At 40.6% G+C, this 27,964-nt stretch overlaps 2 protein-coding genes across 2 annotated transcripts in view; both read right to left on the bottom strand.

Moving 5' to 3' along the window:
• The window catches only part of LOC308144604 (extracellular serine/threonine protein kinase FAM20C-like), a gene marked incomplete at both ends in the record, with an annotated part of 44,860 nt that overhangs the window by 1,841 nt on the left and 15,055 nt on the right, over positions 1-27,964 (bottom strand). The gene's annotated exons all lie outside the window — the stretch shown is intronic.
• dnhd1 (dynein heavy chain domain 1) lies at positions 580-25,247 on the bottom strand (the record flags this gene model as incomplete). Its single annotated transcript, XM_080520723.1, has 37 exons — positions 580-996; positions 1,114-1,718; positions 2,385-2,534; positions 2,633-2,724; positions 2,867-3,083; positions 3,923-4,097; positions 4,197-5,198; positions 5,559-5,737; positions 5,890-6,066; positions 6,398-6,496; positions 6,606-7,029; positions 7,110-7,523; positions 8,267-8,458; positions 8,650-8,778; positions 9,122-9,224; positions 9,335-9,514; positions 9,595-9,719; positions 9,947-10,049; positions 10,877-11,397; positions 11,992-12,398; positions 12,492-12,774; positions 12,867-13,026; positions 13,146-13,266; positions 13,386-16,479; positions 18,545-18,655; positions 18,777-18,902; positions 19,456-19,613; positions 20,361-20,604; positions 20,675-20,883; positions 20,972-21,080; positions 21,793-21,936; positions 22,118-22,369; positions 22,452-22,608; positions 23,668-23,778; positions 23,890-24,093; positions 24,168-24,332; positions 24,913-25,247. 37 exons carry the CDS (start codon positions 25,245-25,247, stop codon positions 580-582), a joined length of 11,694 nt encoding a protein of 3,897 aa, XP_080376849.1.

The raw sequence follows: 27,964 nt of genomic DNA, 5'->3' as shown, positions 1-27,964 counted from the left end.
ATGTTTCCCTTAATAGTGGAATAAAATTACTACGGATATATCAGTAATAAAGTTAAGGATTTATGATAGCATATGATAGAGAGAATGAGAGGGTGAATAATTCATGGATTGGACTTGAACTGCACACTAAAAGTTTGTACTATTTGTTTATATGTATATCCATGTTCATTTTAAAGTAGATGTATGTATGATTGCTGTTGCACAAGCAATTTATCATCTTCTGTTCTTTATCATCTGTAATATATTTCTGAAATTATCAGTAAAAAAATATGTATTAATCATATTAAGATCACATTTAAATTATTGTTAAATCTTTTTACATTATTAAGCAGTTATTACATTTTGGGTTATACTATATTATATTTTATAATAATTCGTTGATACAGTTGGGCTCGTTACATATCGGGCTCCAACAGGGTTCACATAAATTCATAAGAACATCCACCAAGTTCGAACACTGCAGATATTTCAAGTGTATTTTCATGCATTTTCAGGTGTATTTCACTATACTATTACTATACTATACTATTCACTATATAATTTCCACCTCTCATGCCAGGTAAAAGCAGAGCATTACATTCAGAGTGTGCTCACGAGTCTAACTCTTCTCAAACTACACAAAGCAGGACTTAGCTTAGTGTAAAGCGGAACCTTCATGACAATGTTATCATCAACCAGTCCACAGTTTCCAGCATCTTGTTCTTCATTGACATAGAGTGGACAGTGGTACACTGGTAATCGAGGGCTGATCAATGTACTTCCAGCCTGAACATTACAGGGATCCAATAAATACGAGCTTTTACAAGACACAGTGGCATCGCGGGCAGTGGTTCTGATTTCAGCCTTCATGCAGAGAAGTGGCAGTGAACATGAATGAATGATTGCGTCTTGTAGGGCTCTGATCCGTGTATCCCATGATGCTCCTTTCAGTTCCAGGCCACACAAATAAACAGCGTTCAGAGGCAATGAGGCTGGGCATGCGCTATCATCCTGAACCTAAAGGGACAGAGAAAAGGCATTAGTTATGAATATCCTGACTGACCTGTGAATGTAAAGTAGGACATTGATCTCTACATAAAAATAAAAACAATCTCTATTATTTGTTTGTTTTACCTCAAAGTGCAGTGTTATATCACTGATATATTTGAGATTTACTTTTGCAGCCTGTCTCATCACTGCCAGCAGGAAGCTCCCGCAATTTTTGAAGGCAGACATTCGATATGCACCAGGTGGATCAGAAGTGTCGTGATGCCAGAGATAAGCACTGAGCAACTCTGCCCTCCTCTCCAAGCGAGACAACTCGGTGAGATTCAGGAGGGAGGAGAAGGTCGGCGTGTATTGAACGGCCTGTGAGAGGAGCGAGGACACCAAATCAATGAGATCATCCCACTCAGCCTGGAGAAAGTCAAGAAGGGGACTGTGAGAAACGGCTTCTGCATCCGTAACTCTGCAGCCAGTCCTGTGTGCGAGGTAACTCTTCAGAGCCTGCAGTTTGTTGCCAGCATAGCTCAAGGCTGCCACTGTTTCAGGCTGGTTCAGTCTGGTAATGAAACCTGTTCCTCGAGGAGACTGGGAAGTGTGCAGAAGTGTGTTCAGATTGTGGCTCTTGATCCTGCTTATCTCAGCTGACGCGTCCCCACCCAATCCCAGCAGAACAGTATCACTGACTCCAGACTCCTTGAGAATTTGATGCAAAATCTGCAATAGTTCAGGCAAATCTGAAGATACAAACCACAATTCAAATCAATATTTTTTATATAGATGGAACAACCAGCAAAGCACTTGTATTGCTCACAGCATAGGCATGTGTTTTTTTCCCCTTATTTTTGCACTGTTGTTATTGCAGGAACGAGTTTTGAGCCTGCTAAGTGGGTATTGCTTTGACAATTGACAATAAGCATGACAATAAACACTGGTGGCTAAATGAATCTTGAGAGACTATTGGATATTGCATCATCGGTGCACCTCATAATGTGTTAGTACTTGTGCACAAGTATTTCTCATCATTGTATAGTATTTTACAAGTCATCTTTCAAACAATCAAGTCCCAGGAGAATTTGGACTGTGGGTCATGCCACTCTGGAGACAAACATTGTTGTTATTGTCCATCAACTTGCGCATGTGCAGACAAACTATTTACTGCGGCCGAGTCGCTCCAAGCACCGTTGTCGTGTAAATAGACACACAAAATTCTATAAAAGGGCCTCAGTCTGATATCAGCATGTTCAGACTCTACATGTTCAGGCTGTAAAAACATAACTGCTGTTTACCTGAATCAAGCAAAAAGTGTTCAGATCATATTAAATAACACATTCCGGTAACAATCTAACAAACCTGTGGTAGAAAACAACCTGATAGTTAGTTAAAGAAAATCGGTTTGTTACCGCAGACGTTGGACTTACTGGTCATATCTGAGAGGAGGTGTGGTCGGATGCCTGAGAGAGATAACTCTCTGTTGAAACAGATCTCAGCAATACTCTCCACCATTTGTGAATCGGCGGAGTCTATCACATGACTGCCATACACTAGACCGACTGGGAAGTGAAAGTACAACACAGTTAAAGTTTGACCCATAGGGAAAGCTTGACCCATAGGGAAACTCATGTAGTGATATGATTGTGAACTTGCTCACCTGCAATGGATTGTAAAACTTTAGCCTTGTCATGGCAGAGACTGGCAATGGAGATGTGTGACTCTATTAAAGCCAGTAGGTCTTCTTCAGACCTTGGTTGTGGAAAAAAATACACATACATTTAGAAAAATAGAAGTGTGTTGCTCATGCGAAGCATATGGTCATTGGTTTGAGCTAAACTATTTTAGCAGGTAGTATTGCTTCTGTTTTACATTTTGAAGTTTGTTTCCTCACCAGTAATAGATTCTGTCCTGGCCTGTGTATTTATAAGCTTGTCTCTGCAGCAAGACAGAGTGGAAGATTGCACACCGAAGCAGCAGCTCTGTGTTCTCCTCTGTGACACCGAGAGGCTGGCTGACAGACAGCAGCTGTCGCAGGGAACAGCTCAGCTCCTCGTTCAGATCCCAGGCAGAGTCACAGGCCAGCGAGAGGGCGCACAGTCGCACAGCCACTGTTTAATGAACCAGATGAACACAAAAATAAGGCTCATTGTGGAAAAAAAGAGCAAAACCAGGGCTCATATTACATCTGAAGGTATTCATACACCGTGAAAGACCACGCTATTAGATTTCTGGAAGCAGACTAACACTGAAATGTTTTCAACATTGCATTTTTTGTAACCAATCGTAGGAGGAGAACTTGCAGTAGTGATAATTTAACAGGCATACCAGGTATGGATTGTGTTGCAGTTGCCTGAGTGACAAACCACAGTTGGAATTGTGGATGAATCAGATGCTTCTCTTCTGTGGAATAAGCAAACATGTAAAAAGTAAGTTGTTAATATTTATGAAAATTACATGTGTAAAGATGTTCACAGCATCTAATGGCCTACTTGGTATCGACTAAAGCTTTGTACTCTTACTTGTACTCATCTTTAAAAAAGGGGTACTGGTGCATGCCTATAGAAAAACAAAATAGCTAATAATAACATAGTATGGTGGAACAGTGGTTAGCAATCTCGCCTCTCATCGAGAAGGTCATTGTTTTGACCCAGGGCCTTCCTGTGTGGTGTCTGCATGTTGTCCTTGTGTGTGCGTGCATTTCCTCTGGCTACTCCGACTTCCTCCCACAGTACAAAAACATGCATATGAGCTCAACTGGTGATTCTTTTATTGTCCCAAGCAATTTATGGTGTGAGTGTGTGTGGTGGTCTGTCTATGTGTGTTTGCCATGTGACCTACTGGCGACTTGTCCAGGGTGTACCCTGCCCTCGCTCATAGTAGGCTGGGATCAGTGCCAGCGACCCTGAACTGGACAAGCAGGATAGAAGATAGATGGATGAATCCTTACCTTTGGAAAAGGAGACCAATCGACAGAGTTGAGCCACTACTTTCTCGTCCCATCTTTCCAACAGATGACAGTTATTGAAAATCAACCAGTGGCCGTCATTAACAGCCTTTTCCAGGAGAGAAATGATGAGTTTACTGTCACAGAGTTCTCCGAATGTGATCGACTTCACCCCAACCTAAAACATATATTGTAATAAGGATCAGCCACTTCGTTTGTTCGTTTTTTGGGTTGTTGTTTTTTTTAAACCTTCAGCAACAAATGTGTGTGTGATTACCTCAGCGAACTGAGACAGTTGGTGTATTAAACGAAGAGGATGAATGCTTATCTGCTGGCGTCCTTTTGGGTCGGGCAGTGCCAGAATGATTGGCCCACCATGTTTGAGCAGATATTGTAACAGGGCCTCTGGATTCCTGACATGAGGGGCTTCGGCACCAGTTCTTCCAAAGTGACAGAGGACGCAGTCATTTAGGTCATCAGCTATTCCCTCCAAACAGTTTGGGAGTATGGTCTTCCAGAGAAGAGCCCGCTGAATCAAAGACAGATGAGAGTGAGAGCGACAGGGAACAGTTCCAACCACAGTGGAAGAAGGGAAACGCAGGTACTCTTGCCACAGCATGGGCGAAGCAGAGAGAGAGGCAAGCAGCCCTCTGAATGCAGGAATGTTTTCCAAGCAGAGAAGCTCCGAGTAGGTTTGTGGGGAAATCCAGCTGGGCAGGTCAGGGTTTAACTGCGGTCTTTGTCTTGCTTCACTTATAAGACCGTCCACATCTTCAAGGCCTCTGAGGAACGCCAGCGCCTCTGCCTCAGAACAACACTCATTGTGCTTGAGCAGAGCCAAAGATACCAACAGTTTCAGCACAGCAGCATGACTCTGAAACAGGCAAGGCCTGTACTGCACCAGTACCCGGACTGCCATCATGTTCCCAATATGGGACACTAAACCCCCCGTCTTATTTCGAGCTGCATAAAGCACTAAGGACTTGCTCTTTCCGGTGAAAACTTTCAGGATCACTTTGATAAAGCCACTTAGTGAAAAGTCGTAGGCAGGAGAAAGGCGGGACACCTCCTGCAGCGCCTGGTAGAGGGAAGTGGCGAGTCTCGTCAGGCGGCGAGGAGCTGCCAGCAGGCTCTCGAGGTCCTTCAGCTCCTCTTTCAGCTGCTTAACATCATCTTGCAGTTTCTCCATTGCTTCTTGACCAAAAGCCACACGAGGCACAAAGGCTTTGTTGTCCTGCAGCGCGGTGCCACACTGCAGGATGTAGTCCATCAGAGCCTCCTAAAGGAAGGAGTGTTTACAGTTGAAAACTATACAACTAAGACCGAGAGGTAAAAAAAGCATATTCATGCAAGCATGATAGCACTGTAATCCACTTCAAACTAACAAAATAGAAAAAATTAGATCTCCATTTACATGCATCCATGATGAAAAATTACACATGGATTTTTAAACCCAAGAACTGCATGAAATAAAGCATTTCACTTCTGAAATGAATAACTCTGCTTTGATATTCAAAATATTTTTGAAACCCCACTTAAAATAAAGCAAATGTCTTAAATAAATCAAGCTATCTCATCATGTGATCTAACATTATTAATGAGTAACTCTCTAAACGATGCTAAGGGCTGCTCTCATCACCTCTTGTGTAAACAGTTTTTCCTGCAGCAGCTGATTGTAATTCAGGAGTCGCGAGTGTTGAGTCAGCAGGTTAGCGCAGTCAGACTGCAGCAGCTGTGTCAGCATCAGCTCCTGGATCTCTTCTGAGCTCAGGGAGAGGTCAACCACGTGTACTTGAGCCAAGATGGATGGGTGGATCTCTAAGAAACAGGAGTGAAGATATGTTTTGGGAACTACACAGATAGACACTTCTTGTACCGGGATCAAAGATGAATTGAGATTACAAGTCCAGAGCAAGACAAAATGTCAGAATTTCAAAGACTACCGCTGTATAGATTGTGTTGGTGCTCACCTCTGAGCAGTAGTTTGACAGGCAGATCAGTGCTGAGGATAAGGGAGAACTCTCGGAGCACTTTTGGAGGAGGCTCTTTTAAGCCTGGAAAGAAGCATCCAGCAGGACGTGCTAATATGGCCACAAAGTCCGGACTGGAGATCGCACGTTCTACATGAGTGACGAGGACTCTCAACCCTTTAAGATTAAAGAGATGATAGTTGAAAGAAAAAGGCAAAGACACTACTAATTATTTCTGGTTTAAACCAGGGATGGGAAACTTGGATTAATTAGTCTGAGTTATTACACCAAATTTAACAGAAATAATTAATTGTAAGCCAATGATTTCAGCCATCTATTTGTATTGTTTTTACATTGAAGCAACCATAATAATACAGTTTGTCCAAATGACGCCTGATTCAAATGTGTTAAAAATAAGAACCATTCCAACAGACACCAATAATCTGTTGATGCTTAGAAATTGGCAGTAAAGTTTATGGATGGTTGTGGTGTAATGACACTAATTCACCTTTCTGAGAAGCTTGTCCCAGCTTGTCCAACAGCTCTGGATCATCCGCACAAACAATCATTTCAGACTCCGTCTCTTCATCAAGTTTTGCATTCTCCCCTGTAGAGCAGACATTTCAACTCTTTTATGACTTGCAGGCTGACAAAGTAGAGTTTGTATTGAACGTAAGTTCCTAGATCTTAAAACTTTTACTCAGTTATGTACGCACCTGTGACCAGCCAGTCTTTTGACCTTATCTCTAAATGCTGCTGAATGTTTGCCAGTAGAGGCCAGCATTGAACAAAGGCACCTCTATAGCCCCATAGCAACAGCTTCACCAAAAGCCTGGCAGACAGAGTGTCCTCAAGCTGCCACTCACCCATCCCTAAAGCCTGACCCAGAGGCAGCTGCAGCCTCTCCGTCAAAGCGATGGGAAAACCAAATGACGGGGAAAGAGGTGTCGTGTTTGAGTTTTCAAAGAGGGAGGTTCTGGGGTCCTCTGGGTTTATGTTGATGATCCCCGTATTGCACAGCTTCTTCCACTTGGTCAAAAGTTCTTGGCGAATGTCAGGTCCAAAGGGGCCTAAATATGAGATGATTGCAGCCAGGATAAGAGCATCACCTACTAAACTCAGGTTGTGTAATTCTGCTTCCTGCATGGGAGAGAAGAGGAAATTACGTGACATATTCAGGGTGACATGTAATGCACTGTATTTGATCAAATCTGCATTACTTGAGCAGCGGCCTTCCAGGCTTTATGATGCAGCTGTGCCTGCTTAGCAGATGTAGAAAGTTCTTTTTCGATGCTCTCAGCCTTCTGCAGCTGCAGCGCCTGCTCCTCCAGGTCATTTTTCACCGATTGAAGCTGAAGGTTTGCCGCTTTGAGACTTTGAGTAGCCTCCTTCTCACGCCGGCGCACCATGGATAGATTACGTTCGGTCTCTCCAGCCTGTGCCTCCAAGTGCTGCTTCAAAAAGTGTTGTTGGCGCATACAGCAGCTCTGGTACATGGCCCGGATCCACTGGCACAGAGACTCGCAGGCCTTGCTTATGTCCGGTATCGACAGAAGATGTGGACCGTAAATGATCTGTTTAAGCTCCTGCAGCTGCTCCTTTGTGACGCTGTACTGGTCAAAGAACAGAAGATCCTGGGAAAGGGGAGATGAACAAGAAACAGTTCACAAAGGAATGAAAACTATAACACAAAATGAAGTCCTACATCAAATGTACTACGGTATTCATTTCTTCCTGTGTTTGGTAACCTGCACACATTACACTGAAACATACAATTTTTGTGTGCAAATAACAGAAAACCTTAATTTTTAATAAAACTTTGAACTAAAGTCCCCTTTTACCTGATGTAGAATTTTTTTCATTTGACATTCAGCCAGTTTTTTAATTCTTACTGTTTAAGCTAATTTAGTTTTGAACACTTGTGTATATAAAAGAAGGGGGTGGGTGAATGATTATCACTGTTTCTATATAGTTTTTAGACTGTAAAACACATTGTGCTGCATTTTATTGTACAAAAAGTGCTATATACTGTAAATAAATTGTGATTGATCGATAACTGAGATATACTGCCAACATATGGAAAGTAGCAGAGTGCTCCTTATAATGCTAAATAATATTATTTAAAGTCACGGCTGCAAATACATCAAAGCACTCCTCCGCTCATAAACAGAACATTTTAATTAAAAAACGTATAATGGTAATACTAATGGCACAGGAATTGGGACAGAGTGTCTTCTCTACAGTTGTTAATTCACCACAAAAGTATGTTAACAATAATAAACTCCCTGAAACTTATGAAATTGTAATGGTTTCATAAAAGAACCCATTTCCTACCAAATGCAGTGCTGGGATCATTTCAAGACATATTTGCACACACCTGGAAAAAACTGGGTTGTCCAAGCAGTTGCCTCGCACTCTCCCAGCCTGGAGGCCGATTAAACAACAAACAAATGGCATCCATGATTTTCACCACTCCCTCAGGTGGATCTCTGTAGTGCCGCACTTCCTCCAAGTCAGACAGATTTAAACATTTGGGAATCAAAACTCTCGACATTACCACAGGTTTCAGCTGGGAAAAAAAGAAAAAAAAAAACCTATCATGAAGTTCAGTTTGGGGATAGATGTTCTGAATCATTCATTATTACCAAAGTACACTAAATAAATGAATTGGCCAAAATTCTTTAATGTGTGAGTAGATGGGAGCATTAGCATAGTTTCTGGTTACAGATGTTAATTATCTTTATAAAAAGAACAGTTTACCATTGTCGCAAGTTTGGCAATCTCCTCCTTCAAGTGGCTCAGTTTTTCCGTCAGTTCTTCAAACTTTGTTCTGGCTTCTTCATACAACTTATTCTGATGGTCTATAACTCTCAGGGTCTCTTTCTCACGCTGCAGGAGAGAGCCGAAGCATATAATTAGTGTGGCTATACACAAAACAGATATGTTATCAACATGTACAGGCACTCCATAGAAATGCGTACAGAGGATCATTTAGTAATGCATTTCGCCTTTTTGAAAAAATATGACTTTTGTAAATAGGCTAAACTATACCTAAAAATAACTAATGCTATTGCCCGCTGCACAGTATTTCTCTCATTAAAGCCTCTGAAGTGCAATAAATCAATTTAGAAGACTGCCTGAATTATTTTTGACTTTGAAAAACAACATCTCATGCGAGATAGACAGAACATGATTCCACTGAAACATCAAATAGTAAATTGTTCTACATCACCTGCTGGATGACATTAATCTTGTTTTGTAGTGTTGTTACGTGCGCTTTACTCTGCTCAGCCGCATCATTCAGGACGTCCAAATGACAAAGGATGGTGGCAACTCTGAAAAATAAAACACTTTCATTGCAGACAAGCATGTCTTTTCCTCTGTCGTAAACATATTAAGCTGACAAAACATAAAGAACTGTACACTCCATTGCGTTGCCAAATACCTGTCAGATTTCCTTTGCCTTGGCTGTTGCAGTATGTTGCAGAGAGAACCAAACTGGGCGATCAACCCTACGTAAGTCGAAGGACTGAAAGGCTGATACTTCAGAAGGGCAGAGGCATACTGACAGGCAGACTGATGGAGTCCGGCCATAACCACACAAAGGCTGGTCTTTGGATCTTCTCTAACCTCTTTGAACGAAAAGTCCACAACATGGGTCAAAACAATGACAAGTGATTGAAAACTAGATGTTGCTGGTAATACTCACTTATATAATGTTGCTTTTTGAAACATTGTGCAGCAACTTCCACCAAACACTGGTGGGACCATGGCTGGTACACTTCTACACAACAACTCAGCTTCACTGCTTTGGCCATTTGTGCCTGGAGCTGAAAAGGTGAATAAATTCAATTGGATGGACAAAATAATAAACCTGGTCAACGTTTTCAATGACTGCATCAACGCTGCATGGCATTTTAATGTCTTTGGATATAGTTAAGAAAATGTGATTTACCTTGACCCCAATCCATATAGTTTTATGTTTGTGGTTTAGTTTTCTACATGTATTCGAAACATATAGTAAAATTGCAGAAATAAGTTCAACAAGAACACTCACAGTGCTCGGTTGACTTTTGCAGTTAGACGTTTCATTGCTGTCTGTCATGATGAAAGGCATCAACAAGAACACATGGAGATTTCTGTGGACTTGGTGCAGGTGACTGAGTGAAAAGAAATTCAGTGTCATTTACAAGTGCATTACATTTGCATGCACTGAATATGTCGGTCAAAAAAGCTACTCAGGCCCCGTTTATAAAAGAAACTCCAGTGAAATCACCTAATTTTTGTCATTTCCTTTCAGGTAAGTTTGACATTCACACAGCAACAATTTGAAAATTATTTCTGTATACACAGCCAGGATAGAAACACTGAAATTGATGTAGTTAGCATGCCAGGCCCTGAGTTGGTGCTGTTGGCTTTTGTAAAGAAACTGGATAGACACAGAAATAATAATATGCTCTAAACATTAACAATGGTGAGTACACAGACATTGTATGGACACACGACCGAGTTGAATTGCTATTACAGGTGACTCTCAACTATAGAACTACCAAGTCCCAGGAGGATATAGACTGGGAGTCATGACACTGTGGCAGTAAAAATTGTTATTGTCCATCTACTCCCGCATGTGCAAAAGGAACTATTCACTATAGGTGTAGTGCATATGCGCAGCACAATTTCTGAAAAGTTGAGTTTTTCCCCATTTACACAGAGATGGAGCCTTTTCAAAAAGTTGTGTCTTGCTTCGTTTCCAGAGAAACGGAGTCGGAGAATTTTCAAAATGTTCCACCTTGGAAGCCTTTTTCCAAAAAACATCTCCCAGCAATACGGCCGTGTAAATAGGCACCCAATATGCAAATGAATTTTTCCGTTTTCACCAGAAAAATGTTGTTATGTAAATGGTGCCTCAGTGACGAATTGTAATAATATGACATATTTCTTAATACAATAGCATCAATGAATAATGAGAGTTTGAGTGTGAACTTACGCGTCAGATATCCAACTGTCCATAAGACATCTTCTTGAGTTATTCACAGCAGCTGCTCTAGAAACAAGGTTCCTGAGCTCTTTGTCAGGGTGAAGCGCTGGGTAGGCTCTTTGGGACATCGCCACCAGTAATTCCTCCCTTACAGGTTTACTGATTTCCTCATGAACGAGAATAATGACTTTAACTTCGTCTACACTGGTTTGATTCCCAACATCTTGCAGGATTTTATGCAACTGATTTTCATTCCCAGCATGAACCTCTATCAAGCGATAGCCTGTCAGGTAGGCAGCCAAGCGCACGGTGGTTTTGCGGCCTGTTCCTGGACTTGATCCCATCAGTACTCCATGCCCTCCAGGTATGAGCCAAGCCCGCAGGATATGTAATAGTTGAGCTGCTCTCTGCCTGTGCACGATGTAACTGCTTGTGATGCTGTGGTCATTACGAACTCTTAGTGCTTCATCTTCCTCCTTTCTGTCCATGACTGCACACAGCTCTTGCACTAATGCATCAAGGTCTTGCTCCTGATAAGACCAGCTACATCCATAATCACGTGTCTCAGATAGCTTCGGGCCATAAACAAGCCTAGTTATTACATTCTTCACATGCTCATCAACCTGGGCTGGCAATGAATGACTTTCTGAAGTCGTCTCTTCTGAATAAATGGGTTGAGACAGATGGGAAGGTTGAATCATTGTATCAGCCGACCACAGGATTGACTGAAAAAACTGGCCAGCTAGTTTTGGCCTCTGAGTCAGATTTTGTATATTTGAACCCTGGCCTGTTGGCTGACAGGTGAATGCTGTGTCAGGGGACAGTGTGTGAAGAGCAGGACCTGCAACAGTGGGTGAGTCACCAAACATTTCCGATTCAATTTCAGCAACCAGTTTTTCTTTAAAGTATGTTGTTGCTGTCATGGCTATGAGTGACACAACAGATTGTATGTCATGTTCTGAGCATAGCCTGTCATTGAACGTGCGCATGCATTCGTGCATCCAGAGGTGTACAATCTTAAAGACTGAAAGTGGAGGCCTTGTGGAGGATTGGGAATTTTCCTTCTTCTGGATGAATCCTCTCTTTGAGTTGTCAAACTGGTGCAGGCACATTCCCCACAATACCTTCTGAATGTCATGATGTGAAAAACTGAACTGGGACTGCTGCGTAGGGTACTGGAGTTGGTCCCGTACTGCATAATACAAACATTTAGTAGCAGTCCCGATACAATTGGACATGTCTTCCACACTGTGCTGAGGCTGAATTTCTTTGAGCCAGACTTTGAAATGAGGATGGATCGGCAAGACAAAATCTGGGTCAGGGAGCACAAAAATAGAGAACAGACGTGAAAGTCGTGAGGACATCACGTTGCTGTGATGATTACTCAATCCAGAGGCACAGCATGTTGCCATGTAGCTGACAGTCTCAGAACTCAACAGTTCAAAGTTATCTGCATCAAATGTTGCAGTCTCTCTCTTTGAGATACTTTGTCGGAGTGTCTCGAGAGCTATAGATTCCTTTCCGAAAACATCTACAAACAGAAGAGTTAGATAATTGAATTACACTGGTCTACACAGAGCAAAATGAGATTTAACACCAATGACATTAATTCTCCTAGACTCACCACATGGAGCTTCATGCAAATCATCTACAAACAGGAGCAGGCACAGCTGTTTCTTCATGGACCATACAGGATCTTTGCACCTCTTTTGGTGATTGATGGTCTTTAGTACTGTGCGTATATCTCTGGAACTCAGGAGTGGACTGGCTGGCAGGCTAACGTGTGGCTTGTCAAACTTTAGCAGGTTTTTGCACAGAGTGCTTTTTCCAGAACTCGGTTCTCCCACAAGCAACACCGGCTGGTTTGCCTCCAGCATGGCATTCATTAGAAAGGTGTATTTCTCATACTATTCAAAAAGAAAAACAGAAGACATAAGTAGTTTCTTTGATTTGAATGGTATGATTTTTCAAAATAATTGTTACAACATTTAGGACCAACCTTTGGGATGATCGAGCTTGTTACCATCGTGTTCTTGGGATGCATCTTGGTGTCAATGCTAAAAAAATGGTCAAATACACTAACATTCTCAGGAACCACAATCTTGTACCGACAGGCAAACAGTACATTGCGTACCAACGTGTCGAACTTTGTCCAGTGGCTGAATCAGAAACAAAAGCACATAGTGTGTGAAAAAGTATGTACTAATTTAGATTTTTTGCGTGTATGTCATTTATAATATGGACCATATGGTAAAGTTCCAAGGTGTTTTTTTCTTACCAAGGGTGTAAATGGCCACCAAATCCCCAAATGTATGCCACCAGAAAAACATCTCTGGTGATCAGTTGTTGCTTACTTTGAGTATTTGTGCCTGGTGTTTTAGCTCCATGCAGATGTACACCTGGTCAAAGAGAAATGACATTAAATATATATATATAAGAGAAATGACATTATAGAGAGTGTGTGTGTTATTAATTGTTTACTATTCCAACGTTCTAAGTTTAAATGTAATAGTTATACCTTGTTTGTCCATTTGGGGGATTTCTTCAGGTTCTTCAACTTCTTTCCTGAAGTGGAGCAAAAGAGCACGCAGGATCCTGACAAATGACCAAACCTCTTGAATTCCACGTACAGGGTTTCGACAATCATTTCCTTCAGTTTGGATTGCAGAGGTGAAATCCTTTCGCATTGCTGAACTGAGAGTGCTATGAAAAAGATCTTCAGCGAGACAATTCCACATTCTCTTGACTCCTTGATCCAGATTGTGTTCAAAAGAGAGAGCCTCTATTTCACTCTCCCATACAGCTTTCCATAGATCAACACATGTGAACATAACAAGGCTGCAGCAGGTCACTGAGGAGGGAGTTGCACAATCTAAATCTGTCATCTCAATAAGTAGCTTGAAATTTGATTGAGATAACACCACGGTTTCACCTGATGGAAGTCTCAAACATGGACCATGATTGGAGCACAGCGTGGTGAGGTAGTCCAACCAGCTTGGCTGTCCTAAAGGCTCCCCATCCAGAACCAACCACTTCACTAGTGATGTGTCCTGACTTCCAATCTCGTTGATGTTGGTTTGAGGGTGGGTGTGGTCATGTCGTTCTCTCAACACCTTTGCAACAGCTCCATCTTGCCATCCTCTGTTTTCACAGAATCTGCCAAATAGCTCCTCATGGGACATGGCATTAGGAAACATAACTACAGTGCTAACAAAACTCCAGCTCGAAGCACAGATTTGTAGTCCTTCCTTTGCAATGGTTTTGTCATTTTCAAACACATCTCTTCTTGACTTGGCAGCTAAACTATTGAGTGCTCCAGCGAGGGCACTGTAACAGGTGGTCTTGCCACTACCTGAGGGTCCAACGAGGACAACAGCCTGAGAGACTTTCATGACCTGGTAGAGTGTCACAGTACTATTAATTATTTCTGAGTCCTTATAAAACTGCTTTTGTTGCAATTCTTCTCTAACTGCATCTTGCAGTTGGTTCTTTTCCATTTCTTCAATAGAATGTTGACAAGGGAACTGGCACACGATGGGAAATATTTCTTTGAAAATGGTGTAGAACTGCGAGGCTTTACTGTGCTCAGGTATCAAGACAGAAAGAATTGCTTTGACAATAGCTGTCTCTTCCATTAAATCCTGTACAACAGACAGATGACATTTGCGTAGCTTGAAAAGCCTTTCACTTTCCTTTTTTCCTGTTTCTTGGAGATTTTCAGGTATAACTTGTGAAATCAAACCAGCATCCGCTGTAAAACATGCCTCATTTGACCTTTCGCGCTTCTGCAAAGTTTGATCTAAATGGATTTTGGAAGCAGAGATGATCTTTTGCAAGATAACAAGAAAACTGTTTTGACCAGCAGAGAAAAACTCGGGTAGCGAGTGGGAATCTCTGGCCAGGCTAAGTAAGGACACCAGACGGTGGCTTAAAGACATGGCATCTGAGAACCCATGTGAAGTCAGCATTACTTCTGCAATTATCCTGTGGTCTGGATATTCGAATGCAATGGGTCTCGTAGCAAACCGCAGAGTGTCTGGAATATTGGATGAAAACCACCGAGATGAGGTCATAATACACCCATAGCTTGGGCTAGCAGAAATGCTTCTCCCAGCAAACTCCATGTGGTATTCTAGATCTTCTACTTTGTGACCAGTGTTGTCCTCTAGCTTCTCATTCATGCTCTGCTGCAAATTGCTTCTGAGCTTGGCGAAAGATTGATGTATGTTCAACAGATGTTGTCCCAGTATTGACAGGATGCCTTGTGTTAGTAAATCCACTGAGTCCAGATAAAGGTATGCTCCTGTTTGGAGAGAACCAAGCAGCAAGTTTTGAAAAACACTGAGTGTCATGCTTGGACAACACTGTGCAACAACAATTTGTCGCCCCAGAGCTTTCCCTAAATGGAGTGCAGTGGTTTTCTTTCCAGACTTGTGAGGTCCACTCACAAACCCACATCTGAAGTTTGCCAAAGCAAGGAGAATTCCCAGCATAGCCTTATCTGTGGATGGTGTACAGGCGATCATTAAATCTTCTGGGCCAAAATACTCAAATCCATACTGGAGGCGATGGTCCAAAACATCAATGTAACATGTTGTTTGAGCATTGTCTTCCTGACTCACATCTTCTGAGTTTACAGAATACTTCATCAAACTTAGCCACTCGAAAGATGACTCCAATGGGATTTGTACTTTTGTGAGTCGAGATAGCTGCTGTGAATGATTCATTGTTAAATGAACTAATGCCCACAGGCACGTCATTCTGTACTTGGAAGCCAACGATTCACTTTTAAACCCTGTGAGTCCTTCCCTTATGGTACGGCCAAGCTCTTTGAGTTTTGCTGCATTGAGTGCTTTCATATGACTCAATCTCAGTGGATTTGATTCTTGGAACGCTTGGACCACAGCTTGGCACCATGCTGCCTCTTCAGCCACCAGCACACACTGAAGAGGAAAATCAGAAAGCGTAGCAAACATAGATTGCATTTTCAGTGACGTGTCATCAATGCGCAGTGGGTTTCCTTTTTTTGCCTTGCCACTTGTCGGATTGTGATTAGATGGTTCAAGCTGCTCATGAACAACACACCGTTTCATGAATTGTATCATGGTCAACGTTAACTGTTTTTCAAAGGCAGAAAACCAAAGTATAGCATCTGGATTTGGTTCCACAGGATTTGGGAAAGAAATGTGTTCCTGGAGGCTGCCAAAAATCCCCAGTACCTTCGACTGCTTTTGGTTTTCTGATTTTGCCTCAGATGTCTCTATAGTGCTTGTATTCGATTGCACTTCAAGCCATTTGACCCCTTGAAAGCATTTTCTAACAAACCGTTGCAGCGCTAAAGATGTTGAATGAAAGGAGAGTAGTTCAATCACGTTCCTGTCTCTCAAAAACCAGAATCGTGGATACTGATGGCAGATTGCATCAAGGAGATCAGTCATCTGGTTGGATATGGTCTCCATCGTAGACAAACCATCCAACAAAATGTGGTAAAGGCCGTTTTCATGAAATCTGCCTTTTGTCTTTTTGGACACAAAGTTCAACACATGGGGGTCAGATGATACAGTCTGCATGATTTCCTTGAATGTCTCATCGACTTGTAGAAAAAGCTGCATCTGTGAAAAACACCAAAACAAAACAGATGATGCTAATTTACAAAAAAATATATCTAATTACTTTAAAAGCTTTCTAAAACAAGTTCTGGTAATTGTGTGCAAGGACATACCAGATCCTCTCTCTCATCACTAAACAGTGTTTCACTAAAGACTTTTCTCATGACGCCCCACATTTGCTGATATCTTTGGAATACATCAAGCAGTTTCTCTATAAATGTTTAAAGAAAGAGAAGAAGTGCACAAATCTTTGATCTGTTCCTGCAGTTTAAGGTAAACATTGAGAATTGCTTTTTTTTTTATATACAGTATACTTTTAAGCCACTTACCAAGTTCTTGTAGTGACTGAACCAAGTGCTTCAATTGCAACCTGAAGTCAACACTGTGTGGTGACTTCAACATTGTGGACAAAGTCATTAGATCACTCTCTATCTCAGCAAAGAGTGTCTCCAGACCTGAGTGAGAATTACACAACACATCAATGTAGTAATATTGCTTATGAACGTGATTTGTATAGGGTTGCACTCAGTGACTATGTCTGCAATATATAATTTCTGGATTTATTTCTGATATTTTTTAGTCTCACCAATAAGTGTGACTGTCGCATCATTGCAGGAGTGTTGACCGACTGGTGGAGAATGTGAAAATGTGCCTTCTGTGGCTTTTTCATTCTCTCTTAATCCACTTTGATTCTCACACAGTTGCCAAGCAGGGAGTGCAAATTCCTCCATCTGAAAGAGTCTGTTTTCCCATCCTCGAGAAATATTTTGAAATACCTGGTTCACGTGACACATAACAAGAGATATTAGGTGTCTCAAGGTCAGTTCACAGGTTATGTGAATGCCACGAAGCATTCACATAATCAGTAAAGCTCAGCACCACTAAAGGAGCAGTGTTTTGGATCAGCTCAGATGTTCAGGTTTAACTTCACATGCTTGAATATTTTTCAGAAACAAAGGATTTTTGATCATTATTATGCAAACTCATGAGCAGCAATCCGACCACATGCTGCATGTGTGCGTTTGTGTGCATGCGTTTATTATACCATGGATGCAAATATATATATATACGCAAACCTCCTGCCAAACAAACATATTTTACCATTTTAGAAATAAAAGGTAGACGATTGTATGTTTTTGTTTTTTGGTTTGTTTTGTTACCTCACTAAAAGGCAGCTGTTTCCATTCTTCCAACCATGTGGCATGTCCAGACGTAACTGCCCACAACTCCTTCCGGGCGACAACATTTGGAACGTCGTTTGTTGAAACAGTCAAATCCAGTGGGCGTTCTGATGGAAAAAAAGTTAAACATTAAACATATGCACATATATATATATATGCATGCAGAATGTTCAAAATAGAGCAACATATCAAATTGTTCTCGAATGAGAGTTTACTATTTAAGGAAACAAACACGAGTTCATTTGGAATTTGATGGCAATATCGCATCTCATAAAGCTCGTCCAACAGGCCCATTTTGCAACCAAATCAATAAGCATACAAAACAATAAGATATAATGATGAGGAACAATTGCAGAAAAATATTCCTCAGTGTTAATTTCAAAAGACTTTCAAGATTGCTTGAATCGATAGTTCATGATATAACTTGAGTAAAAGAGTTTGATTTAACTTCTGTGTGTGAGGGACAAGGCCCAGGAATCAATCCAGGAGGTTTTTGATCTTCACTCAAGTACTGCACTAAAGAAAGCATGCAAAGAAGCAGCAATATGTGAGCACAATTTAAAAATGGCTTACAGCTCATTTAATGGACTGCAATTATTTATCATTTGAAATTAATTAGAGGAATATTAAATATTGGCCACAGTGTCCTGCAGACAAAAGATGAGTAACCATCCAGCTCACAGTTAAGAATTATCCAGCCATTTGTAACAATCGCTCTCACCTTGTGTGTCTAGACTGCTTCTGTTAAGTTGTTCCAGCTTCGTGCGAGCACAGTGTAAATGTGCACATATGTCGTTTTGTTTGGACAGAATCTCTTCTTCATCTTGTCTTGAATCAAGGAAAGGTTCAGACATCCCATGGGAGACCTTATTTTTAATGTCACAGACCGAATCAGAGTGCCTTGTGTCCAGCGTGTTCATGACGGAAGGCAGACGATGACAAACTCGGCTATCGGCTTGCTTCAAGAGGGGAGTGAAGCAATCCCACAAGCCCAACATCTAAATATTTCACATTAAATAGAAGCAGACACACACACGCCAGTGAAAATGTTCATAAATCATGCACAAAACATACATTGTTTTATTTTATTTTGTTATTTTTGCTCTTATGTCTGCAGACCTTTTCTCTTAAAGCGAGCTCCTGCCCAGTCATCTTCCTGTAGTTCATGCAAACTGTGTCACTGAGGGAGTGAATGTATTCCAAACGTTTCTGTCTGTCTGGCAACATTTTCCCCATTTCTCTCACCTGCAGGGAGAAACATTTCGTTGATCACATTTTTCTTTTTACCCTATTACAAGGGTTACAGAGAACTATTGCAATGCCAAAAGACTGAATGAGCAAATGAGTTCAGAATGCAGTGAAATGCAAACAAATTCTGAACTTACATATTAGGACAAACCTTGCTAATGGAAATTATAAAAGTACACAGCGGGGGTCTTCATGAGTTCAAATTCAAACGATGGCGCAGCTTGCCTTAAAGCTCCAAGCACCACCTGATCATTGTGGGATAATGGAATTTAAAATCAGAACACATCTACACTGACAAGGCAGAGTCGCTGGGATGAATAATTCAGCTGAAGTGAATGTGTGAACAAAGAGGAGTCTCAAGAGGGTCCGAATGTTCTGTCAACCCAGCTTGTAAAAGTAAAACAAAAGGAACGAGTGTTTGGCCTTGCACATGTTTTTCTCTTCCTGTAAACTCATCATATTTCTTATTTATATCTTTCTGTATACACGTCAGATTGATTATGTGTTTTCTTACAAGGAAAACAAAATGGAGAAAACAAAAGGTATTTACCTTGGTAGCATACTGGGAGAAGTCACGTCGGTCTTGTGGTTCAGTGTGTAGGTCCTCAGAAGTTTTCTCCAAGTCTGATACGAAGTCTGCTGAGTGAAGCTGAATCTGCTCCGTGAGGTGCTCCAGCCCTTCCTCGTCAATCACCCTCAGCTGTTGTCCTGAAGAAGCAAAGACAAAAATGAGGATTTTTTCCTAAAGTAACAAATCTGTCTGTTCAACCTATCAACAGGTTATCTGTCCACTTGTTTTCCACAGCCTCTTTAATTAAGCCGGGGCTGCAGAAGTTGTTGGCTCTCTCCGGCTCCGCTTGAACGACGACGCTTCAAGTGAAAACAATAACTTTTGCACTTTTGTGTCAGGAAAGTTTCAGGTTTACACAGTGATGTTTTGAAAACAACGTCCTTTTACAAAGAAACAACAGAAATGCTGAGAAACTATAATAGAGTTTTCATGTGGCACTGTTTGTTTTTGTAATGAAACCTCACTCACATGTGTCCCGTAAAGATTATCAATGGCAAGTACACGGACATTCATATGGACAGACAATGAAGTTGGATTGCTATCACAGTTGACTGTCAACTCTAAAACTACCAAGTCCCAGGAGAATATAGACTGGGAGTCATGAGACTCTGGAGTCCGCCATTGTTGTTATTGTTATTGCAGAAGAACTATGTACTACGGGCCGTGGTGTGCGTGCACAGTGGCAATATTATAGAAAAGGTTTCATTAAAATGTTGAGATTTTTGTCATTTTCAGTAATAAACATATAGACATTATTAAAGACACTATATGACAGGGCCGTCCTACTCCAGATGAACTCGGGCTGTATGTGGAAACTAACATGTGTTTGACACCTCTGGATTACACAGAAGACGAGATTGAAATTTCTCCCAATGCAGACATACCAAGAGATTCCTTGATGTAGTTGCAGTCGACGACGAACAACTGGTTGGCGGTAGAAAGTACTGAGTCAACCTTGCTGGTCCTTTCCGCCCAGTCTTGGACCTTCCTGATGTGCTCGTCGTACAGGGAAGCCGGCTGACCTTTCATGGCCTCCAAAGAAGCTCCACTCCATCGACTGACAAGCGAATGAATGTCCACCAGCCAGCCAAAGGTCTCACAGAGCTGCTGGATCTCTACTTCAGCTTCCTGTTGAGAGAACAATGAGGATTCTTCGATATGCAGTGACAGATCGAGGAATGAGATCACACAGTCTTACCTGCATGATCCTGGCCTGCTCGTTTTCAACTTGCTTTGTAACATCATTGATGCTGATGTGCCACTCCAGTTGTGTTTTGGAGAGCGGAGCATAGCAGCCCCGCACCCGGTTGCCTTGCACGGTTGGAAGATTTTCTTTTGGCAGCATGACAAAATCTGCTGACTTGTCTCTGAGCAGTCGACCTCTCTTCCCATCATCGCTCTTTTCTTCTGTAAGTAGAAAACATTTTCAGATTCTATGAACAGTGCTGTTCTCAAACCACACCGACACACAGCTTCTCACATTCATTGTTTATACCTGTGATCTCAGCACATTTCACACAGCTGCTGCTGTCACAGGTGAAACCCTTCGGAGAGCACAAGTCACTGTTGCTGATCTCCAGGAAGAATCCACAAGATTCACACATCTACCAGGGAAAAAAATACACGATGGGTTTTTATATACAAATGCAATCAATGCAATAAAATAGGAATTTGACATTACTATTGTATTTTTTGTTCTGATGCTGGGGTATACAGTATTTACCATTTGAAATATTTCCTTTTTAAATTGTTCTTCATATGTTACATGTATGTGAGTTGTCTATTCATTCTCTTAGCTTATGGAGTACAGATGTGGTTTATTGCTTTATATCATAAACACATTTTAATTCAGGGGCCACATACAGAGCAACTTCATGTTGAGGGGACTGGACTGGTGAAATAGTGGTATATGAATCATTAAGTTTAAGTGTTTCTTTATTGTGTCGCAGAGAAAATGTGAGGAAAATGTCAATATTTTCACAAAAAACAAACAACTATGACAGGAAATGACGACAATCTCAACATAAACGGTGTTGACTCTTAAGGGTTTTGTTGAAAACAAAATCAGTGTTTTGTTTAGAATTTCTACAATTAGCTTTGTGGTTTGGCACGCTGGATTGGAGCCTCTTACAGGCCGGTTTGGCCCACAGGCCTTATATTTCACAACCCTGCTTTATATTCTCTGTTATTCATTGCTGTCCACATAAAAATCAAGCACGATCCAATCAACACAGAAATCATCGAGTGTCGGTTGCATGAAAATAAACAGTGATCTATGGGAAGGTGCATTTGCAGCTGTAGAAATGTGTAAATTACCTGAATTAGAGTGCTGCCGGCAGAAAGGAGTGCTTCGCTCACTGCTTCTTGGAACAGACGAACTGGCGGGTTCACAGTCACCTCATTACTGGCAGTGAAACACAGCTCCGTGCGGAAGAGGCAGCACTGCTGGGATTTCATCCTCTGACAAACAAAAACATCAATAGCCTTCAATTTATTTAAAAATCAGAATTCAAGTTGAGCTTGTTTTAACTGAAGTCTCTCCAAAAAAATGTACCCAACTCTGGTACTCTGGGATACTCCCAGGGCTGTATTCACGCATTCATTATCATAGCAAGAAACTGGACATAATAGTTTTCAGTACCTCCAAAACATTCAGAAAAGAGATAGCATCTTGTTGAATGACTGTAACAAGACTCTGCACGACCATCTGATGGATGAGTGCAGCAAACTTTCCCAGCTTTTGCAGGATGCCTTCAGACCGTGCCAACTCTTTCTTCAACTGCTGCTGGTGAGCCAGGATCAGGTGAATGGGTTCAGTGCTTCTGTTGGGACTTTTAGCAAGTTTCATGTGCAACTGGAGCTCCTGGTGTGTCATATAGCTTTCGTCTTTTACCTACAGTTTGAAATAAAATAGTCACGAGAATGGTTTCCCGAAAATGGCAAGTCCATATGTATATTTTCCATTATGGAGGCACCTTGTTAAGGATAGTAGTACGGCACTGAGACAGCTTCTTCAGAATCTGCAGATGCTCCTGATTCCTTGTGGTCAGTAGTTTTCTTAACTCGAGCAAGGTGTAGGTTCGACAGCCATCCATGGGAATCCAGTGTGTCCCTTTAAATTCTTCAATTACACTGTAAAATACAACATTACACTGAGCGTTCAAAGCTCAACAACTTGTGGAATTTTGTGAGACACAGCCAAAGATGAGAAGTCGGGGCTTTGACGTGCACAGGAGGTTTACTTTGACAGCAGAGAGGACAAACACAAGTCAGTTGACTGAGAGCAAGGCATCAGGGATGATCAAAACTCAACCTAACTCAGTCAGTTTCTGGTCTATCTACCTTTATTTATATAGAAGCAACAGCCCCAAGAAAAACAGTAATTTTGCTGATGTTCTCTTATAAAAAGATTGACTTTTCTGAAAGTGGTATCTGTGCCAAGGAAACTTGAAATCTAAACATGCTACCTTGAGAAAGGTGAACGCTTTGAATCATCAAAGAAACAATCATATAATCAACAAGAATAACAAACCTATTATGCACAAACAGAAATCTGAAAAAAATATATAACCTATCAAATGTTTATAAGCAAGAACATTTTACTTTATGAACAATGTTATTAAAAAAAGCCCAAACATTGTTGTATCAGTTCTGTATATACCGTTCTCCTTTAGATTGCATTATTGTTTGCATGTATGTATGAATGTTTACAGCAACATTTCTTGTCTAGCTTAGCCATGAGCAACATTGGTTCAAATTCACAACGACGCATCTGCATCCAAAAGACAATATCTTTGCATAAACACAGACAGCACGGTCGACATAAAACTACAGAAAATATCTGAAAGAACAAATGATGAAACAGGCAAGAGAGAGACATTTCACCACAGAGAAATCGGATGCCTGCGGCAGGGATGAGTAGCCGAGATCCAGGTACGAGGGACGATGGAGCACATTGAAAGTAGCAACACTTTTCACATTCATCGTCTGATTTAAGAGCAAATTTGTCAACTTGCAAACAAATTACAAATAAAAAAATGTCCTTCAAAGAGATGCTTAATACTGAAGTTTGGCTGCTGTGACTCAGCCCAATATATTCACATTTTTGTTTGTACAGACCATTATGATCATATTGAAACACGGGGTGCTGTAACGCTGTGATTGTGTGAATGAGGTTTCATTTAAACTCACCCGGTGAACAGATGAAGAGCATGTCTGAAGTGAGGAACAGCGACAAGCAACATTTCCTGCAAATTCTTACACTTACGCTGGAAGGAAATGCTGCGAGCGTTTTTGTGCCACCTGAGGTGATAAAGAATGAGGCTCACGGTTAAAAAAAAAGAAAAGAAAAAACATTTAAATATGCAAGACGCTACTTCTGAATGACGCAAAATCAAACTTAATGGGTCTCACCTAGTGAAAGCTTTCAGCAGTCTGAAATTCTTGAAAAATGACATTTCCTGCAAAGCCGTCCACTTATCAAACTCTCTGTGCCACTCCGTCACACTGACGATTCCACCATAACCCGTCTCTGTCATATGCAGCACAGTGGTCGGGGAGAAGATGTAATGGTCTGAGCCTGCCTCGCTGGAATTAACCACTCTCAGGTCATAGGGTCTATAAACACAGAAGACATAACTGCAGTCAAATGCTAACACCGCCAGTAACTATATTCACCTAAATTCTCCCACCTGCCAGAATCTCGATCCACTTCTTTCAGGTAATAAAACTCCAAGTCTTCAATGCGTCTGTCCTGACCAAAGAATTCCACGACCTCGATGCCAGTGAGAGGGAATTTCAATGTGTTTTTCTTCTTACATGCTGTGACGGTTCTGGATTTGTCTTCTTCCTTTACACTGGAATAGTGAAAAAGAAAGAGGGTATAAACCACAAAGAAATTCATCCAAGGCTCAAACAGTTTGTGAATTAAAGGTTGGGAGCTAAACATCTATTTCAAGCAGACACTGTGTTGAGATGTACGGCCTGTGAGCCAGGGAGTCCAATCAGGATCACTAAAAGATGTATAGATGTGTCTGCATTAAAGATTACCTCTAGAGTTATTCTGACCACAATATGAACTTCCAGCTACATGTGACCAAATATTGTATGTCTTTGAGGATGTAATCTAAATCCACTATGATCTGTCAGTTGCAAAGCACATGGTGGACATGACATTATTCTAATTTTAGTCACATTTGTCATTTATTGTTGTGAAAAAAAAAAGAAAGAAAAAAAGATTGTGCAATAACTATAAATGTAATAATATGTGAATACTTTATTGCACTAAACAATTTAGAGTTTTCGCTATTTATAGATTATAATATCATTTACTGGTCCGACTCACATGGCGCTGTATGTGTGTAAAATGAGTTTGAAAGCTCTGTGTTAAAGAATCAATAAATACATATAAAAACAGAATATTGTTGAATTACCTACCTCAATTGACTTTCTCTAATAGGAATGTCAGTCCCGAAAGCCGAGGCCATTAGTTGAGGTCCTTCGCTCCATTTTCTATTCACTATTGATCTTGATCTTCCAGGACCGACCTGAGTGATGATCTGCGGCAGCTCCACCACTGACGGAGGCCTGTCAAAAGTCGCCTTGCTGAACGGGGGTCTCACCACCGAAGCAGCTGACAGACGGGATGGATCCGGGCACAGAGGTGGTAAAGACACTTCAGGAGTAACCTTGGCTCCAGACCTTTTCATGCCTTTACCACCAGACTGAGAAGATCCATCAGGGGATCGTTCCTTTGAACGGGCAGCAAACATGCTGCTGATCTGTTTGTGATTACCATCAGCTGGCTGATATCAACTTTTTTCACCGGCTTCCATTGCTTGACCTACAATAACAATATAGGCAAAAACATATAAGCTGGAATAATTTACATAGCAGATTTGTTGCAATTTCTTTTATGAGGTGTCAGAGCAGGGATAGACACTCCTGGTCCTGGTGGGCCACAATCCTGCACAGTATCTGTTAAAATCCGGTGTATTAAAGCATCATGCAGAAATATGGGCTTCCAGAACCAGGAATGCTTACTTCAGTGTCACAGTATATCTACATAGCAATGCAATAAGGGACATAAAGCTCTAGGTGCACAAAAATGTGCATGACATAAAATTCAACTATTTGGCAAACATTATGTTTTTCATTTATTGCATTATCGATATTGGTATGATGCTGTGTCATTTCATTTAATTTCTTCATTTTGAACATGGTCAAAATCAAATATCATAATTAACATTTCACACCAATCAATTTCACCAAATAACAGTGAATAAGTACAGCAGAACTACATAAACAGGTTGCATGTCCAAAAAGGAGTGGAGAGAAGTACAACTTATTAAATCCCACCCCTTAGCCTTAAATACTTTTTTTTAGCTTCCACTTATTCAATAAACAAACAATTTAAACATTTTAGAACTATTATATTAAAACTAATTATCTGTCAAAAAGGTATACAGAAATTACACATATTTTGATCAAATAATGTAAGGCTATATAATGTATTGAAAATTGAGTATAATCATAATTTTTTTAATATATTATTCAAAACACGGGTTGTCAGGTGCAAATATAATTTTAAGACAACACAACATCATTTTAAAAGCACTGAATTGAACTCAATTCTGTAAAAGAACCAGCAGCATGCTTAAATTCATGTTATAATCCATTAAATAGCCTTTATGTGTTTATGGTTTCCTCCAATAAAGCAATAAAGTTATTAAAAAAAAACAGTGAACAGTGCTAGCTATGGTACTTCTTTTCGTACGCTTGTGCTAAAAAGAAAAAAGAAAAGACAAAAAGAAAAAACTCTGTGACTGTAAATCAAAGTGTCTCACAAAGTTTCTCTCCTGCCTCCAACACAGCTGAAGTCATGATTTTAAAGAATCACAGTGTGAGTTGTAAATATGAACAAGTCATTTTTTTTAGAAAAGAAACTAGTCGACTGAGTTAGAAACGAACTTTCTTACCTGTCTGTGTGGAACCGTTGTCACGGAGACGGCCTGTTGCCGTGGTAACGCCGCAGCACGTGCAGCCGCTGTGCAAAGCTGTAAATCTGGTCTGACCGACGTGAAGGTCAAGTGTGTTGCTCCTGAACTATAAACTGATCGCAGTTCCCACTAACCTCAACACTTTTACGGGTTGAAAGAAAGAAAGAAAGAAAGAGGGAAAGAGAAAGAAAGAGAGAGAGAGAGAGAGAGAGAGAGAGAGTGTGTGTGTGTGTGTGTGTGTGTGTGTGTGTGTGTGTGTGTGTGTGTGTGTGTGTGTGTGTGTGTGTGTGTGTGTATTTTTTTTTTAAACAGTTTTCTGAATAGTAACAGACACATCAAAACACTGCAACCAGAAACTGAGATATCAGCCATGCTGGAATAAATGATAACTCCCTCATCACCAGCAAACTCGCCTCAAACCATCAGGGTGAGTTAGTCAAAACATGCATAGGCAAGAGCTATAGGAGAAATGTTGGTACATTTGCACCAGATGGTTTCATGAAACTTGGTTTTATGTTGAGATTGTGGTCATTTCTCATATTAAATGTTTGGTTTTGTGAACATACAGACATTTTCATCAAGTAAACGCTGCATCACAAAAGAAAAGAAAAACTATTAAAAGGTTTGAATTTAAAAGTTATTATGTCTCTATTTTACTGGGCTCGCCCACTCTCGATAAAATTATGCTGTATGTGGATCCTGAACTAAAATGTTTTTGACACTGATGGTTTATTTATTATTATTGGTTTATTAAGATCTGAGTTCCAAAAACTTTCTGTGTAGGAGTTTGCGCGTATTATTTTCTTCTTTGAATAGTTTTTGGACCATAAAACATCATTATTGACGTAAGCCCCGAGCCAAAATCTAGAACCTTATCAAGGAGAGTGTGTCACAACCAATAATGGCTGTTAATATAATACCTGCCAATAATGTAATAACTTTGGCCAATCTGACTGTAATTAAGCCAAACACATAATAACTTGCCAATAATGTAATAAAATAGTCAAAGAAAAAAAAAAGTCAACCAACAATAATTGCTGCACAGTGACTACCCCATCCACCATGCTTGTTTTTAAACAAGTTGCAAAAAATCTTCATAAAATGCTTTCTATGAAAAGAGCCCTATTAATGTACATAATTGTAGTCAATACATTTTTGAAAGATTTTTTTTAAACCTCTTCAGTCATTTAATAACTTATTAGATTAGCGTCTAAATTACATTTCAAGAATGGATGAAATACCATATTGGGAAGTCATTAAGTTATTGACTTTGTTACATTAAAAAAAGGCCAAAATTATGACATCATTGGCTGTTACAGAGGCACTGCCCCCATATGACAATTTGAATTGTAGAAAAAACTGAAACCGTGTTCCAATAATATGTATAAGTAATCCACTGATAAGGTATCAAACTACATGGATAAAGTCTCCATCAGACTTCATATTGATGTATTGTAATGACGTGTAGTTTTCATCCTGGCTATCAACAC

This window comes from Blennius ocellaris (assembly GCF_963422515.1).
Source record: "Blennius ocellaris genome assembly, chromosome: 3".
Taxonomy (NCBI): Eukaryota; Metazoa; Chordata; class Actinopteri; order Blenniiformes; family Blenniidae; genus Blennius; species Blennius ocellaris.
The sequence above is the reverse complement of the archived record's forward strand: the minus strand, read 5'-3'. Positions and strand labels throughout refer to the sequence as shown.